Source organism: Buteo buteo, chromosome 4 (assembly GCF_964188355.1).
Source record: "Buteo buteo chromosome 4, bButBut1.hap1.1, whole genome shotgun sequence".
NCBI lineage: Eukaryota > Metazoa > Chordata > Aves > Accipitriformes > Accipitridae > Buteo > Buteo buteo.
This window is the reverse complement of record NC_134174.1, coordinates 46,970,331-46,987,804: the sequence shown is the minus strand read 5'-3', so window position 1 is coordinate 46,987,804 and position 17,474 is coordinate 46,970,331. Positions and strand designations below refer to the sequence as shown.

General features: G+C 47.7%; 1 protein-coding gene across 1 annotated transcript in view; it reads right to left on the bottom strand.

The window, feature by feature from the left end:
* LOC142030168 (uncharacterized) overlaps nucleotides 1-16,826 on the bottom strand; it is a 32,161-nt gene extending 15,335 nt beyond the window's left edge. Inside the window, exons 1-2 of the mRNA XM_075025882.1 lie at nucleotides 16,588-16,826; nucleotides 5,757-6,607 (exon numbers count right to left, since the gene is read on the bottom strand). Coding sequence (XP_074881983.1) covers nucleotides 5,757-6,607; nucleotides 16,588-16,636 — 900 coding nt within the window. The 5' untranslated portion in view covers nucleotides 16,637-16,826. The remainder of the gene's footprint in view (nucleotides 1-5,756; nucleotides 6,608-16,587) is intronic.
* Nucleotides 16,827-17,474: the final 648 nt, after the last annotated feature.

Genomic DNA, 17,474 nt, shown 5'->3' with positions numbered 1-17,474 from the left:
GGTGGCAAGACAAAGGTTACTCAGCCATAAAACTGAGTCCTTAGCATGTCTGTGCAGTGGGAAGGGGTGCAGCCCCAGGACCCATAGGGAGAACAAAGCCTACATGGTGTCTGCTGGGAAAAGCTTGAGTCAAAAGCACTATAACCAACATATCTGAAAGCAACTAGGGATTTGCGGGTGCCCAGCTTCAGAAGCATGATTTTCAGAAAGTACAAGAGTAACAGCTTCTGAAAATCTGGCAGTTTTGAGCTGTCCCAAAATGGGTAGTCAGAAGTTCCTCATTATCCTTGAAAACGTAGGCTTTCTGTCACTCTGTACCCTCTTTTTGCACATTTAACAACTTCCCTTTCTGCCAGTTTGCTGTTGCAGTGACTGATGGCATGTCTGTATCGCCCTAAGGAGACAGTGAGCAAATCCAGCCTGTTACAGCTGTAGAAACCCAAGGGAAGACTACAAGGGACAGAGGAGCTCTTGGAAAAGACAGTAAAGTAAAACGTTTGGCTGTAACCTCAGGACTGGGGAGAAAGCATGAAGCATTTGACTGTGACCTCTTTCAGTTAGAGACCCTCTTTTTGTTCCATACTTGTCCTGTGCTTAATATTGTAAGGTCCTGCTTCACGTTTGCAGCTGCTAGGTTTATAGGGCAAAACGGGCAGGGGGAGAAGAAGAGGAGGTGGCCCTGATTTCCAGTGCTCTGTGTCTAGGGCTCAAGGCACTTGAAAGCAAAGGGGTGTTTAGGACAAGCATGGAGAAAATCTGGCTTTTAGCAAAAGGTAGGGAGAACTTCCAACTCCTGAGAATAAATACAGGTCCCCAGAAAATGAGAGGGAAAAGGCGTAGAGCAGTTGCTCCAGGTCTTGGGGCAAGGTGGATTTACTCCTTTAGAGGACCTAAACCAGACTGAAGCTTGGACTCAACGTGCTGGAGGCCCCTGTTTCACAGTCATCCTTCAGAGGCTGCTCAGGGCAGTCAATTTGGGCTATTTAATAGTAAATTAATTTGCATTTTATTGAATTGATCCCAGCAAGCACAAATGAGCAAAAGGCAAATCAGGCAGAGCCTCCAGTGCCTGCCCATCACTGCAGGGCCAGCCACCTCTGTGGTCAGCATGCAAGGGTAGAAGCCTCTAAGGGGGATGCTTCACCTTGCTTGCCCTGCTACAATGCCTGTTAGCATCAGGATTGCTCAGATATGGCAGGCATTCAATACAGGAAATTTGTGTAATTTAGCTGGTTGCCTCCAAAACGATTGCTCAGAGAGGGCCTCTCTAGGGATCCTTCCAGGACTTCCTTTTCCATAGACTGGAAATACCTAAACAGCCCTCGCTATCTTCTGGTCATGCCAAGTGCAGCATAGAACCTGCTCTGTCACACTCTGGGCTAAATATTTTCCTCTCGGCACCAGTGAGAGAGTTTTATGCTAGCAGTGGAGGGTGAGCAACCATAGGAAAACTGCAGACATTTTCCTGGATGAGACTCTTCCAGTCTCTGTCCTCCCAGTTGAAGCTTCCCAAAACATCCACCTAACAAGACTGAAATTTTTCCCATTCCCCACATGGGGATTGTCTAATAGTATTGGATCAAAAGCCATGTGCCCATTTTTGAGCTGATGAAACCTATGAAGAAGGAAAAACATCTCACCTACTTTTTTGAAGGTGAAGATGCAGAGGATCAGACAGGCATAATTTATGAATCAGATGAGGAAAGTAACAACATAATGTATAAATAGGTGCCAGACTTTGCTTTCAGGTACATCAGACTGAACCAGACCCTCAGCTGGAAGAAAAGGAATCCAAGGCTCTCAGCTATACTATGCTGAGTTACTCCCATTACAGTTTTGACCCTGTGGAGTTAAGTTGCACTACACAGACTTTACACCTGTGTAACTAAAAAGAGATCTCTGCTTTTGTGAGTGTTCACCTAAGTTTTGGGGACAGGTTTTCAGTACATGTATCACTGCTCAGCTGGCAATAAACCATCATAGTTGTGCTGGCCCACAGATTTCTTAGGAAGCCTAAAAATACAGGATCAACACCTGCACTGGGAACTTTGGCTTATCTAGAGCCCTCCAGTCAATATTTTTACTGGTGTAAAATCACATTTTTTCCTCTGAAGCCACTAGAGTCACAGAGCTGGGAGCTTTTCTTCTATCAGGCTCAATGGAAAACTGTCCTGGGCTGGACCTGGCAGCAGGAGACAAAGCTGGCAGGCAAGACTAGCTTGCAGGTGAAGCTCTTCTTCCTTCAGATGGGAGCTCGCTGATGTTTCTTGCAGTGACTTAGGTTTCTGCACTTCTTGCAATGCTCTTCACTTTCTCTTGTGGATAGTTTTGAGTTATACTATGCTCCATTCTCCCATAAATCCCTCAATGCCCACTTCCACCACATTAGCATGGCCAGTACAGAGGCAGTACAGTCACTGTGCCAACAGCCAAGGAATGAAATTACACACCTCCCATCATGGGCTTGGAGCAACTGATTAGTGACGTCACAGGCTGAGCAGGAAGCATTTGTCACTGGAAGCTGACAGCACCAAAAGGCTTGTGAATAACAGGAAAGAGAGTGATCGTGCTGTATATTTCTGGTGGCTCCGCCCTGCTGTCCAGGAGGGGCTGTGCTTACTGATAGCTTCTAGTTTCCTCCAAGCGGCACACGCAGGCTATGGGGCTGACAATCACAGGTTGCCCTATCCTTCCACTGAACCTTACCATTCTCTGCAGAGAAGTATTTTGACTGCTTTGGCCCAGGATAATTAGCACTGTGTGAATAATGGTTTTTTTTTCATTTAATGACGACAATGCTCCCACCCTCCCTCTTCTTCCAGGGGTATGGGCTGACTTTAAATGTAAACTTTATGGAGCGTGAGGAGTTTTTGCAAAGCAAAAGCATCAAAAGCTATGTATCTTCAAACTGACCTCAAACATTTAATTTGGCTTAAAAGGAAATGCTTTTATTTAGGCTTCAAAGTTCTTTCACTTGTTCTTTGACAGCTTCCACTTTCTTTCATCTTTCTAAACATAGGCAAATTTCAAAATAACAATGGTTCAAACCAAAAGATCAGAAACCTTTGTTTAAGAAATGCCAGACTGAACTGATTTGATGTATATTTTCAGCCAAAGCCATTCACCAAATGAATCTAAATGGTCAGAATATTTGGTCATTTCCAGTCTCTCTTTTTCAGCATTTTCCTTCCTTTTCTCTTGGAAGTGGCCTCAGCAGTGAGGGAGGCCGGGAGGACATCAAGGGACATCTTCATCCGGAGACTGAATCCTTGCTCGGGTGTGGTGTGCTGGCAAGGAGAGTGCTGATGGCATTGCCACAGCCACCTGGGCTGGGAAAACTCAGCTGCTCTCCTCTTACTTGGAAGTTGTATTCCCCAAACCAGCAACAGAACTGAGGAAGCTGCTGTCACCTATAATTAAATAATGCTCTCACCTGGCATTAAATATAAGCCCCTATAAGCACTCTTGCATCTCTGTCAACATGAATTTAATGCAGGAGGAATTGATTTGATGGAACAATTTGGTTTGCCATGTTCTTTGCCAAGCAGAGTGGGAATATCTTGTACTGGCCTGCTGTCTTTCAGACAACGTTGATTGCATTTCTAGGGGTATCTGAGTCCCTAAGATGACATCAGGCCAGACAAGAGATTGGCTCCTAAGTACCATGTTGTATCTTGAACAAGTTACAGGCAAATGTGAAAGCCACAGAGTATAAGCCTGGAGCAGAGCCTCAGCTGGGGTGAACCAAGAGGCATCCATCAACTGTGTGGGCAGATGATCATCAGGACATCATTTCTGAGGGGGTCTCACTCTGTCCTGCCTCTGTTGTATGACAGTGAGAACAGGTCAACATTGTGCAGGTTTGGCAAGGGCAGAAGGCTCTGCAGCTGCAGGAGGGCTGTCCCTGTGCTCTGAGGCACACAGCGCAGCAGCAGCCACACGGCTGTGCAGCAGCAGTGGGCATTTCTTGCCCTAGTCAGCTTGGGTGCTACCTGGCATCCCAGCAGTTTGAAGAGCACTGCTTTTGAGATACAGCAGCCTGGAGGTGCTCTGTGAAGAGGGACAAACTTCCTCAGCATCTAGGTCACAGCTGTATTTATACAGCTTGAAAAACAAACAAAGAGAAGTGCTCTGGGGCACAGAGCTTTAGCACTCAGCCAGTGAGGATATTAAAAGGGAGGGGAGATAAGCCACCAAGAGCTTAATTTCCTCTTCAGCTTCTTTCTAATTTATTCTCTTGTTTATTTAAATGCTCTGCTTTGGGAAACTGAGGCTCCATTTCACAAAGGATTTAAAGGAATTTCATGGGCAGCCAGAGCTGTCAGACAAGACCAAGCTGGCTGCAAACCCTCTGGAGTACAACAGAGAATTTGGGTAGCTTTTTATAAAGTCTCCTTGTATTCAAACTCTCCTGCTCCGGTCCTTTTTTGAACTCTCTGCCAAAAGGCCAGGTCGCTGTCTGTTTGGGAACTGTGCAAAACAGACATCTGTCTTCTGCTGTGTGTGAGACAGGTCTGGGGAGGAAGAAGGTGCTCCATTGGATTGTGTGTTGCTTGTGGTGCCTTGATATGCAATATTACTAGAGGTGGGCCATCTCTGACCTTCCTCACTGCTTGGGAGGGTTTGGCATGCTGAAGAGGAAGGCCATTACCTGATGGTTCAGGGCCCGGGCAGAGAAGTCATGGTGAAAGTATATGCACAGCACACAGCACTTGTCATTTGGCTTCCTCCCACCCATCTCCCATTCATCACTGTTGCTGCAATGAACACCCCAAAAAGAAATCCCCGTTATGCACTGTTTGATATTTTTGGTGTGTCTGTATGACCCTCTTCATCTAGCCTGCCCCCTCCTTTCCTTTTGCTCGTGGGGCTTTTTGGTCTGTCTCTCTATCAAGAATCAGCTCCCCCGTTAGATCTTTCCATTACTTGTTCATGGAAGCCACCGCAGCAGGCAGGCAAGGCAGTGATCTGTCTGTGTGTCAGCAGCATGGGGTTTCAGTAAGAGCACTGGAGTGAGTGCTTGCCAGCATCCACTATGGGAGAAAGTGCACAGAAGGGCTTTTTATTCTCCTATCAGTTGCAGGGAGTACCCAGCAAGGGGGAAAGAGTAGAACAAGGTGCTGAAAATATGTCTTTGCAGTTTGGTCAGTCCCAGAACACAGGAGTTTCCATCACAGCTGTACTGGAGGGTTAAAATGGGATCTCCATCTCTATCCCAGCAGAGATTTGAATTTGTGCATTAGTTCCCTGCTCACTCATTATTCGAGAGAGCTGGCTCAAGAGGACAGGACAGGCCTAGACAGGAATGAACTACCCCTTAGACAAGTTCTTTCCAAACTTCGGTGCCCCAACAGCAGTCTAGCTGTTCCCAGGAACAGGAATAACCTGACACTGAAAAAGAAACTATGTTCTGATCCCTGTCCCATTTATCAGGGGACGATGACTAACCTCATAATCTTCATTTTAAGACCAGAATAAAGTCCATGCTCTAATCTAGGGCTTTTTGAAACATCAGATTTCCATGAGCTGTTAGTCATCCTTACCCAGACCCAATATATGTGAATTACTTCAGAATTTCACAGCTATGAAAAAAGCCCTTACAAATCAATTGCCAAGATTTGCTGCTTACAACACTTTCAGGGGAGATTTTCTAACTCACTCAGATGTGTCCTAGTTTATGACAGAGGATAGGACTTGAACCCTGACTGAGGTATTGGACCGGCCTAACTGTAAGATTCAGTTTAGGTGTTTCTTACCTCACTCAGTCTACAGCATTCATCCATGTATTCATTCAGACTGTCGCTTGTGGGGTACTTCTTCAGCTGATGTCCATGGATCTGAAGGTCTTGCATGCTGCCAAAGTTCTCTGGGAAATTGTCAGCAATTGTCTTTGGCTCTTCTATGGGAGCTGGGGTGGGAAGAGTGCTTTCCCTAGGAAGGTCTGTCTCTGGAGGAGGTTCTTTTTCCAGAGATTGCCTTTTGCTTTGGTCAGAATGTTCATCGGGACTTTCTTCTTGAGGGACACTGAAGTCTTCAAGGGAAGCTGTAGGACCCTGCACAGCATCTGCCTCCTGGCTGTAGTACTCAGCTTGTTTTTCACTCTCTGGATCTTGGTGGCTGACTTTTCTGGCACGCTCTTTACATGTTCTCATTATCAGATGGTCAATTTCTGGAGAAGAAGAGGTGCTAAGCACACCTGAGTCACAAAATGAGTCTCTGCTGTGAAGCACAAAGCTCTTCTCTGAACCCGTCGGTGTTGATGGAGAATTAGCCCCACTTGGTAATTCAACCCCGGAGTCCTCAGATTCAAATTTGGAGAATCTATGAAGTCGGCACTTGGACTCATAGGCACTGAGGTCAGGCAGCGTGGCTACATAGTCTGTGCTTGCCGGGGCATCTGCATAGTCTGGATCTGCTGGTGCGGCTGCTGCATTCGGATTTCCCTGGCAGTCCGGTGGGAGGCTGGCACCAGGGAGACGGGACTCTTCTGTGCAGGCTGTGTCAGCTGGAGCCTCTGGGTTTAACCCTGGGTTTTGAATTCCTTCATTGCTCAGTAACTTCATATGTGTTAACACAACTTTGTCCTCAGCAGGTGGGCTCTTCTTACCTGCTTAAAAGAAAACAAGTAGAAGAAGGTCGCAAGAGGCTACAAAACTCAGTGTCTAGTGCATCTCCTGAGGAATGTTAGATGTAAAACTGTCTATAGTAAGGTGGTAGAGGGGGACAGCCCTAATTTTTGTTGAGCTGTATGAAGCTTTCTTGCAGGCTTTGCTGCAACAGAAGTGTTGTCTTTCATAGCCCCAGAGTCCTTCAGGTGGAGTCTTAAATACACACAAAGCTCTGATTTAGTAGATAGGTAGAAAACACATGTAGCCAGATGACTTTTTAGTGATTACCTGCGTACAGATGCAGAGAAGTACATGTTCTTTCAGCATGATAGGCATTAATTTAAGGCTAAAATATTTCCTCTGATTAAATGTATTCTGAACCAGCAGAAAAAAGGGTAAAATGAAATCCGTCTTTCTGCAGGCTTATGTGAATTTTGGGTTGCAACAAGCAATTTGCAAACTGTTTTGTATTCTCTGTAGTATTCTCTGCACACATACAGGTGATGAAAAGCAAGTACTGATAGGAAAAGCAAACAAGGCACTGTAGATCTTTTTCGCTCCCTGTATGGTTTTAACTATGTAGTAATTTCTTTAAATGAACTCTTACCTTCTTTGTAAAGAGAAAGGAGATGGGGGCAGCTTTGTCCATGAGCTTTTTGCACATGGACAAAGAAGACTTGTTTTCACATCACAGTTATTTCACACGGTAATGTGGTAGAACATCTCTGCATGAAAGGCTGATCTACAGGAGTTGAAGATCTGCCCCCAGGTTTTCTTACTGTTTTTCTGAATCTAGTATTTCACAGGGAAGACTTCTGGTTCACACTGGCATGAGAGCCAGTGTGAAAGCTCTGCATCCACCCTTTAGTAAATTGCAAATGTCAGCTCCAAATCCATCTCTTCATGGATTTAAGACCAGGAATTGCTGCAGTACAAAACTTCAGTTTTTCCCTTATTAGTGCCTGACCCAGAGCACCTCAGAGGGCTACAATACATAGACTTTTCAGGATATCTTACTTCCTACTTCATTTCCTTTCATTCCCCTCTCCTACTTCCTTCCTTTTTGCCTGACATCAAACCAGCAGCTGCTTCACAAACTCACTCCTGGTAACACAGTTATCCCTAAGTAAGCAGGGAAGCCTGGGACCCCATGCCAGTGGTAGAGCAGGGAGAACTCTGCTGTGCAGTCCTCCTTCACGGTAACCCAGGAAACTCCCTGTTTCAGAAATAACCTGTTTTCCAGCCTTTCCTGCTCCACCTTGCTTTCTGCAATGTCCACAGACAAGGGAGACTTTTACTCATTAAGGCCAAGCTAGCTATTACATGGATCATTTTCTACTTTATTTAAATTCCTTCTATTTTATCTTCAGAATATCTTGGGATACCACTGAAACATGCCCTTTACTGTTCACAGGCAGCCATAGATTTAATATTTTACACTGGATTTTCATAAAGGACTGTCAGTGCTAAATAATCCTATCTGATGGGCCTTTTGTGGCACTTGGGCACATAGTGTTTATCATATAGAGAATTGCACCCGCCTCGTTTGGCAGGATTCACAGGTACCTCTCCAGTGTAAAGAGCCACATTTGGGACAGTCAGTGGCAGACTGTCAGCAATGCAACACCAATACACTGCTGTGGTGGGGGGACAAGAGAAAGACATTGCCCACAGAAATACCACAGGAAAGGTCACCAGGAGCTGCCTGTGCTGGGCTGGGTAACAGCCCTTCCACTCTTGGGATGAGCATGACGGACCCTGAACTGAGGACAAGGAGGGACCCTGGTTTGCAGCTTCACGCACAGCAAAATGCCACTTGTAAAAGGGAGCTTGGTGCCAGGTTTTGGAAGGAGGAGCTGGAGCTGAGTCATTACTGATTTGGAGTGAAGAGGATCTACCTGATCAGCTGCAAACACCTCTTGGCAGTGAGAGGCAAAGTGTATCTGCATGAAGAATGAAAGGCTAACAGGCTCTTCTGATGGCATCACCGCCCCAGATGGCACAACAAAACCACTGGGAGTCAAGAGGAGAGCAGTTGCATTGCTGCTCTTTCTTTTTAAGAACAAATCATACAGCTGTCACTCTTACCAGGAATTACTATATGCAATGGTAGTTCCTTCCCACAGACTCTGATCGCCTCCACTTATTAACCATGCCCTGCTTTCCTTTGGAGATTTTCTTACTGTCTTTCAATCTGCCCCTTTTTTTTCTTGCTTAACCGGTTTCACCTTGGCCTACACATATATTTCTTTGTCTGAAATCAGGAAGCAGCGTATTAAAATGAGGTCTTGCCAGATGCTTTAATTTGTATCTTTTATGACTATAAAAGCTACAATGTGTACCAGAAAGTTTGGCTGGGGTAGAAAAAATAAAAAATGAGATGAAATCTCTGACCCTCTGTGTGAGGGTCCCCTCGATGTCAACAACTCCAGTGCTGAGAAAGGTCTGCGCTCTGGATAGCACAGTCCTGTGCTCTCCCCATCCTGTGGTCACTAGCAACATTGCATGGTTTCACAATTTCTTGTTTATCTGTTCTAGGCTGCACACCATTGATCTCAGCACTGGCAGGTCCTGGTAACCACAGTGTTTGAGCACTTCTGATTTATCCTCCCAAACCCTTGCAATGATGCAAAATGTTATCATCCCCCTACCACAAGTTCAGAATAGATGCAAATGATGGCAGGATTTTGCAACACACTTAGGCACCTCATCCTCATTCATTCAATGATACTTTCCCATGGTCAATGAGGTCATCTGTGCTACAGTGGAGAGATCTCCCATGATTAAGGCAGTCACTTGAAACTCAATTTTTTCTTGCTGCACCTCACTGACGGAACAGTCTCTTCCTCCTCTCTGTTAACTGGGTTAGGTAATGTAAACCATGGGGCTTCCAACAAGCAGATTGTTTGTGCTACAGATCTTGAAAGAGCATAAAAAAATGCTCAGTTCTTTCAAGCATATTGCCAACAAACACCAGAATGGTGCAATTAAAGCTCATCTGTGCAACTACCAAAAAAAAAAAAAAAAGTGAGCCAGACCCTCAGCTGCTATAAATTAGTTTATTACCAGGGCCCCTAACAGAATTGTGTCAGCTAATTCTGGCTGAGGACTTGGCCTGTAAGTGCTTTGTACAACAATACCAGGGGCCTGGAGCAAAGCAGGGATGATGGACTCCTGCCTGGTGCTGGAAGGAGTGTGCCACAGGGGTATGGTTACAATGCTGTGCGGAGGCGTGAAGAACTTCAGAGAGCTGAACAGTGGCATTAAGGTTGGTAAGATGTATTTACTCGTGCTGGAGGCCAGCCAGGTTTGACACTGCTGCTCCTGGGAAATCAGCCAAGATTTTTGTTGTTGTTTTTTTGTTTCTTTTCCCCTGCACTGGTTTTCCACACCCCTTCTAGGGTGGGGGTAAGGTACCGAAGGATGCTGTTTTCAGGCAGCTGGCTGGGACACTGGTATGGCAGGACTGGAGGGAATGGAGTTGTGTGTGCATGCTTAGGAATCAGTATAGCTTCCTGCAGCATCTTCAGCAGTGTGTGCCCAGGCCAAACATTGTCTCCGGTTAACTAGTAGCCCTCTTAAAGGGTTATATGGCTTTGTAATCACACTAGAGATAAACAGGGTTCCCTGTGTTGTAATATCAGCCTGTAACTGGTGGTGACTAATTATGCATAACTGCGTGCAAGTTGCTGGATTTCCTGTGCCTGTACAGTTGGAGAATAAGACTGCTTCCAGTCTCACCGGGAGGTGATATCTGAAGGTAATTAGTAGGGACTGAAAGGAATTGATGTGTCCCAGCTAAGCCTCTAGAACTTTGCTTTGTTTCCAAATTGCTTTCTAGTATACTTCTCTGTTGGCAGTTAGCAAAGCCTAGCTGAGAAACTTAAATCCTTCAAAGGTGAATACGCTCCCATCAGCTCCTGCCCCAAGGCTTTTCCTTCCTTGGAGTTTTAAGTCCAAGTGTATTTTTCCTGTTGCACAATAACTAGTAGCTGCCAGGGCACAGACTAGTGCATTAGTAATAGAGATTTCTGACCTGAGGAAGGAGGGTGGATATCTAAACATGAAATTGCTTTCAAGCAGTTTCTTTATCCCAGTAAGCTGCATGCAAGAGATGCATTTGAACAACTGCCCAGGCAAAACTCCCAGGCATTCCCAGTCCTGTCCAGGCCCAATTCCTGCAAAAGCTCCCACCTTTCTAGTAAACCAAGCCAAAGTCTGTATTCAAATCCCCATGCTCCAAAGCATTGCACTGGCAATTCTTTCAGTGCAAGCCCTGTTAAGCTCTGCTACGTCCCTGGGAGGGGTCCTTGGCTTCTGATGCACTGACTCAAGTATCATAGCATCTGATGCATCTGGCTAATGGGAGTACTGGTGGTGGGAAGAGGCCAGACTGGCAGTGGGATGAGTGCTGCTAGTGGCAGTACAGAGCTATACTGTACAGTGCTGCCCTTCTCTCTTCTGGTCTGTGCCCACCCATCTTCTCAAAATGTTCATCCTGATTTGTAGGCTACTTGGCATGGGGAGAATCTCTGTTAAACATGTGCACAATGACTGGCACAATTGGAGCCAAAGCTTTGCTTGTCTCCATCTGCCATTGTGCTACAAAGGATAGCAGCATAAGAGCCATGGCAGCCCTCTGCTTGTCCCCAGGCAAAGTTCAAGTGCACAGCAAACCCATCCACAGTGGGTGGTGCTGGCAGGGTTATGCATGGTGGCAGTCCCAGGGAGAGGCACAAGGTGAGCTGTCCAGAAATGCTCAGAGTGCCTACTCCTCTCCCCACTCCCCTCTATCACAAGACACATAACACCCTCTAGATTTAAGTCCATAAGGCTGGTACTTTCTGGCTGTAGTGTGCCACAGGAACAGAACGCCAGAAATAAATGCCATCACCAATGACTTGGGTTGGTGGAGTAGCAGGGATTTCGCACAGCTGCCCTGCAAAGGAAGACCAAAGTCAAACCCCATCATTCCTACCAGTCTGCTCAGCCCTGAGCACAGGAACAAGATGCATATGCAAAGTCCCAGAAAAGGTTTTTCTGTATCACATAGAGGACCTGCACAGCCTGCAGTAACTCCTCTCTAGCTCCAGCTGTGCCAAGGATTAAATCCTGTGCCATGCAGGACAGGTTCTGTGATGGGGCTGTGGCCTCCAAGTAACAAACTAAGAGATGATCATCAGCTTTTGAAGAATCATTAGGCAGCCGTGACTAGTCAGCTGGCGTCAAACTCATGACCTAGAAATGAAAGGCTGCCTCTCCCATTCAGTCCTTGCATTCCCTTGTCCTTCCTTCCTTTACAAAAAAAGTGTCCCTTTAGTCCTGCCACTGTGACACATTCTCTAACACCGCTGGCAGTACAGCTCAGGTGGCATTTCCCTTTCACTGCAAAGAGGGGACATTTTTTTTCTCACCAACGATGAGGTCTCGATTTCCCAGCATTTAAGAGAAAAGGGGTCACTTCCTTTCTGAAACAATAGGCATTTTTTGCTGCTGACTCTTCCCCCATATGTGCTGAGGGGTTGGCTGGGTGGTGGCGCTGTGCTGGCACCTCCTTCTCAAGAGGAGCCCACCAGCTGGCCCCCACGCAGCATATGCAGGAGCTGTGTTACTTTCCCAGCTGGGCAGTGGCTGCCCCTTGCATCGCCCCGTGGGCACAGGGAGTTGTTGCATGGACAGGACCCCAAATACTTACAAGAACTGGATTACTCTTATGCTGCCAAAAAACCCAAACCAAAAAAAACCCCAACAGCCAAACCCCACCCAGAAACCCCCCCCAGCAACCACTACCAATTGACCCTCTGGGAGGGAAATCTATCTCCACAGTCCAGCTTTGCCATGGCCTTCCATGGGGTGAGGATCTCCCTGCTTCCTGGTGCTTTACAGGCCTGTTGAAGACCTGATCCCAGTCCTGGCAATGGCAGGGGTGCTGCCTGGCACCAAGTTTCTGCAGACAATCTGCCTTCCCAATGCCTTTCAAGCAAAGCTAGTCTGTGAGCATGCTGCTGTATCTTGGGCTGCCCAATTGGAGGAAGAGCTTCTCCTAAACAATTAGGACAATCGTGAGCCTAAGAATTTCTAAGGGTACCTACTGGAAAGGTCTTGTGTCTTCAGTGCACCAGTTACAACCTCTATCTACAATGGCATAAACTTGTGAAGGCTTGAAAACCACTTAGAAACTTTTTTTTTTTAACTGGAATTGTGACTGAAAAATTCACACTCACAGAAGAACACATTCCCATGTGTTAACTGAATATTTGTGTGATAGACCCCATTCTCAAAATTTCAATTTATCCAAGTGGGGAACTGAAATGCATGTGGATATCATGGGAGTATATATACAATTTTATTTGCTTAAAATGTTGAATGCAAATGAATAATTATGCCAAAGCTGAGATCTTGGACAGTACTTGAATGAAAAGCACAAAGTTCCTGGATTGTTTGGCTCCAAGGTGCTCTCCAGTCTTGCTGTTAGTTAAGTGTGTGAAGTTCTTCCAGATGATAGTTTGGTAATATAATGTGACCAGAAATGTTATAGATCCACCATAGCTGCAGCTGGGAATGATAAATCTATGTAAAACAGATGCTGAGAGAAAGATAACAGGGTTCAAGGACTCTGAAGAGGTATTTATTGCTTTAATATATGTTTTAGAAAAGGAGGAGATAATTAAAGCTCTTTTCAGGCATTTGAGGAGGAATGAGAGGGAGATTGATTGTTTACTGATGGATATAGTTGGGTGAACTAAAGAGGAAATGGATTTCCAAGTAGAGAGGCCACTTGACATTTTTACAGCTTGCTTCTATTCATTCCAAGTGACCTGTGAAGTTTTTGAAACAGAGTGACAGGTCTGATAGATTAGTGACCTCTGGCAGAAAGACCCAGCAGGTCCCTGCAGACCACCTGGTTTATGAGAGTTACTCGTATAGGCTGGCAGTCACCAATTTTTAGACCAACACCTGGCCATGCACATAACACCAGCTAAAGAGCCTCTCCCACTCATGACTGCATTTACCCTGCAACTTACTTTTTTTTTATATATAGCCCAGTGGGAAAACCAGGCCAAGGATAATTTTGGTGCACAAGGATCTGTGCTCAGGTCCTCCCTGCTCTGCAACATAACAACTCCTGGCGTTAGGGGGAGGCTCAGCTCCTGCAGTCACCTATGGTGCTTATTTGTGTGACTTTTTCAGTGACATGACAGCTCTCACTAAAGACCTGCAAATCCTTCTCCTTGGAAATTCCCATGTGCTCCTTCAGGAGAAAGGTTCAAAACCTTAAATAAAGGAAATGGTGCTTTCATGAGCAGCCCTGTATCATAGCAAAAGATTATTTGGCACACAGCTCGCTAATGTGTCTGAGCAGAAAATGAAAACAATGGAAACAAATATACCACACCTTGGCAAAACCCGTCTAATTTAGATCTTTCCTTGCACATCTGATTTGGAGGCATGCCTCATATTGCAAAGGAGTGTTCAGCCAGAAATTAACTAGGAGACAGGAGGCCCTCTGCAAGGATGGAACTTGCCCCCCAGGGATGACAGGTATGTAGTAATTCAGGTTTTATTGCCTATAATAAGCTTGGATAAACAACTGTTCAATAGCCCCACAGACCAAAGCCATTAAGACCCCGGTGCTTCAACTGAAGCCAAAGCAACTCATAAATGTATCAGAAAGGTCACTGTTAACCTATTCTTCATGTGCAGTCATTGCTGTCCCTAGGTAAAACCCCAGAGAACTGCTTCTGCTCAAACAAGGGAGCAGTGAGCAGGTGTAATCATACTCTTCGGTATGTCTGAAATCTTTTATGATTGCAATGAGAGTGGTAACAATTTTTTTGGTTTGTTGCTCTTCATGGGGCCACCCAAGGACCTTGGTGAGATGATGAGGAGGTGGTGATGCAGGGATCTGTAGCTGCAGTAAAATGAGCTTGCTGATGTAGGAGGTCCTGCCACCCTGATGCTTCTGCTTTAACAGCCCCCCCAAGGAGGGGGGGAAGATCCACCCTACACCCCTGTTATTGAGCTGACACTCTAAAACAAATTTAAAAGTCTTGTTTGGTTTATATCCTGTATCTTAAGCTGCATTCAGAGATGCAACTTTAAAGTCCCTGCCTCAAAGCTCATAAGAAACCGCATATTCCTGGCTCTGAGTAGAGGTTGGGTCCAAACCAGGACACATAATATTTGGTGCCCCTTTCCAGCCAAGATGATTAGGGAGTGGTGTCCCTGTTTCTTATTTGGAGAAATTCTAGCTGAATGTCTTTTTGATCCCTCAGTGCTCTGTGTGATGTCTGTTCCCCCACCAAAGCTTCCACCTACCCCTACAACAGTACTGCAGTGTCTGGGGTGATGAGGGACACTTCCATGTGGAAGAGCAAGCTTCCTTTCCCGTCCTAACCCTGCCATCAGGCTTGCACTATATAGCTTGGGGGAAACAAGTTCATGGTCAAATTGCATCCAGGGGAAAAAAAAGAGTGGTTTCCACCATACAGTAAAATGGCATCTCTTCAAACACTCTCCACATCTTGTGGTGATGCTGGAGTGCTCTTGCAGCAGCACTACTCTAGAGGCCTTCGTGTCATTGGGTGAAATGCAGTCTCCAGACCAAACCCAGGCAGAGCAATGTGCTTCAGCAGCCCTTGCTAGCGCAGTGCCTGGCAGTTACCTGCTAGGGCACCTCAGAGAGGCTCCAGCTCGCACTGAGCTCTGAGTAGCTGCCCCAGAGCAGAAGAGCTGGGAAGCACAAGCCTGGCAGTGAGTGCCTGAGCAGATGCCTATGAATGTGGCAGCTCTGGTGACTCTGCAGGAGCTGCCTGCACTGCAGCAGTCCAAGGAGGCAGGAGTTGAGCATACAGGTGGGAAGTCAGGACCCCAGGAGACATAACCACTCCAACACAGTGTTTTGCAACATCTTTACCACCGTGCTGTTGCACAGCACACTACACCTAGACTCTGGCAAGCCCTGTCTGTGGCCACCTCCATGCCAAGCAAACCAACCCAGTGCAGAGATGTTAACGGAGACAGGAACTGCAGATCTCATTTACAGCGGGCACAAGCCAAGCTGAGGGGTAAACAGGGATGCTAAGGGGCTTCTGCTACCCAGGGCTTGCGATCTCAAAGCCTGCAGTACTGGCTAAGGAATAAAACATACCAGAACCATTGTGCCTGAAAAAGGCTGTCTGAGACCACATCATTTGTTTTGACAACAGACTTAGGAAGTTACAAGTGATCTGCTGCAGGACCATAGCTGCCTTCCCTGCACAGAACAGGAGGGAGCAGATAAAACCTCTCAAACTCGGGATAATGCCTGTTGGATGGGGCTGTACCAGCCTAGAAAGCGATCCGATACCCATTGCCGGCGCAGTGACACGCTGAGGGCAGACCTGATCCGTCTCACGTTAGCGCAAAACCCGAGCGATACCGGCGGGACACGTGCGCACAGCCGCTCGGATGCCAGTCCCCCGGTTTCCCCTTTCCTGCTCCCATCCTGGGCAGCTCGCCCTCCTTCATGCACAGACCGCCCGGAGCCAGCGCTCCCGCCTCTCCTGCTGTCCTCTCCCGAGCCTTTCCACGCTTACAAATGCAAAATAAACCCGTTATAAAAGGAAAACAAATCGGTTCCTAGAACGCGATCCTTCCCGCCGCCGCCCCCGGGGCAGGAGCTGACCAGCCGGAGGCTTAAGCGAGGACTGGCCCACTGCAGCCTTACCTGCGTGGGGGCAGAGGCAGCCGGAGAAGAGGGAGCGCAGCATGGGGCCGGGGCCGGGACCGGGGCGGCAGCCGTGCGGTGCGGCCAGCCCGTCCGGCGGGACCCGGGAGCGGGGCGGGCCGCGCTGGGCTTGCCCTAAGTACCGTCTGCGCGGCCGCGGAGGGGAAGGAAGGGGGTGGCGGAGGAGGGGGTTTGGGGAGGTGTGCCGGCAGCTGCCGGCTGGGTCCGGGCGGGCCGGGGCAGCCCCGGGGGGGGCGGCGGCAGACTCACCTCTCCTCCAGGGCGCTCCCAGGGTGAAGCTCCGGTGCCAGCTGAACATCCCGGCGGCAGCCGCCCTCAGGGGCGGGCGGGGGACGGGGGTGCCATCGCCGCCGGCCCTCCCCGGGCTGCTGCGCGTGCCCCGGCGGGCGAGCGGGGCCCCGGCTAGGGCATGGCGGGGCGGCGGGGGCAGCGGGAAGCGCTGCCGGCGCGGAGGCTGCGGAGCGGCGAGCGGGCGCCCGGCCAGCAATGACTTATAAAGGGAGCAGCCCGGAGGAATGCATCTCCTTTGGCTGATAAGCCGAGATGACTGGAGGGGTTTGAACTACCTTTGCAACCCCCGGAGGAGGGAGGGGGAGAGAGGAAAAAAAGGACGGGAGAGAAGAAAAAGAAAAACATTTCAGCACTTGCATAATGTCAATAAACCCCCCTCTCAAGTGGCAGGAAAGGAAAGGCCGGAATGTTTTGGGTTGGGAGGAGAGAGAGTAGAGTGGGTTTGGTGGTTTTTTTTCTGTTCAGCTTTTTTCTTTCTCTGTTTAAGTCGCATGTTATGTGTTTATAGTGGAAAGCTCTGCCTTGGTTGTAGCTGGGGCTGCAGGCTATGGGTAAGAGGCACCGGTGAGGGGGAAGTGGCGGGACAGTCCCAAATGCAAGGTCCCGTGGGCAGGTTTGTGGTGTCACCCCACTGGAGTGAACTCCAAACACGCAGGCTGGGCATGAAGAGCTCTGGCATGCCCTGGGCATGGCTGTGCTCGCTGGAGTGCCGCCTTGGGAAATGTGTGGGAAATTACTCCTAGGCTAAGTTTAAGTGACACAAGTTCCCTATAACCAAAAGCCCCATAACCTGTATGAGATCTCTGCTTGCTAAGAGAGCACCAGTCCCTGCATTACTCTCCTAT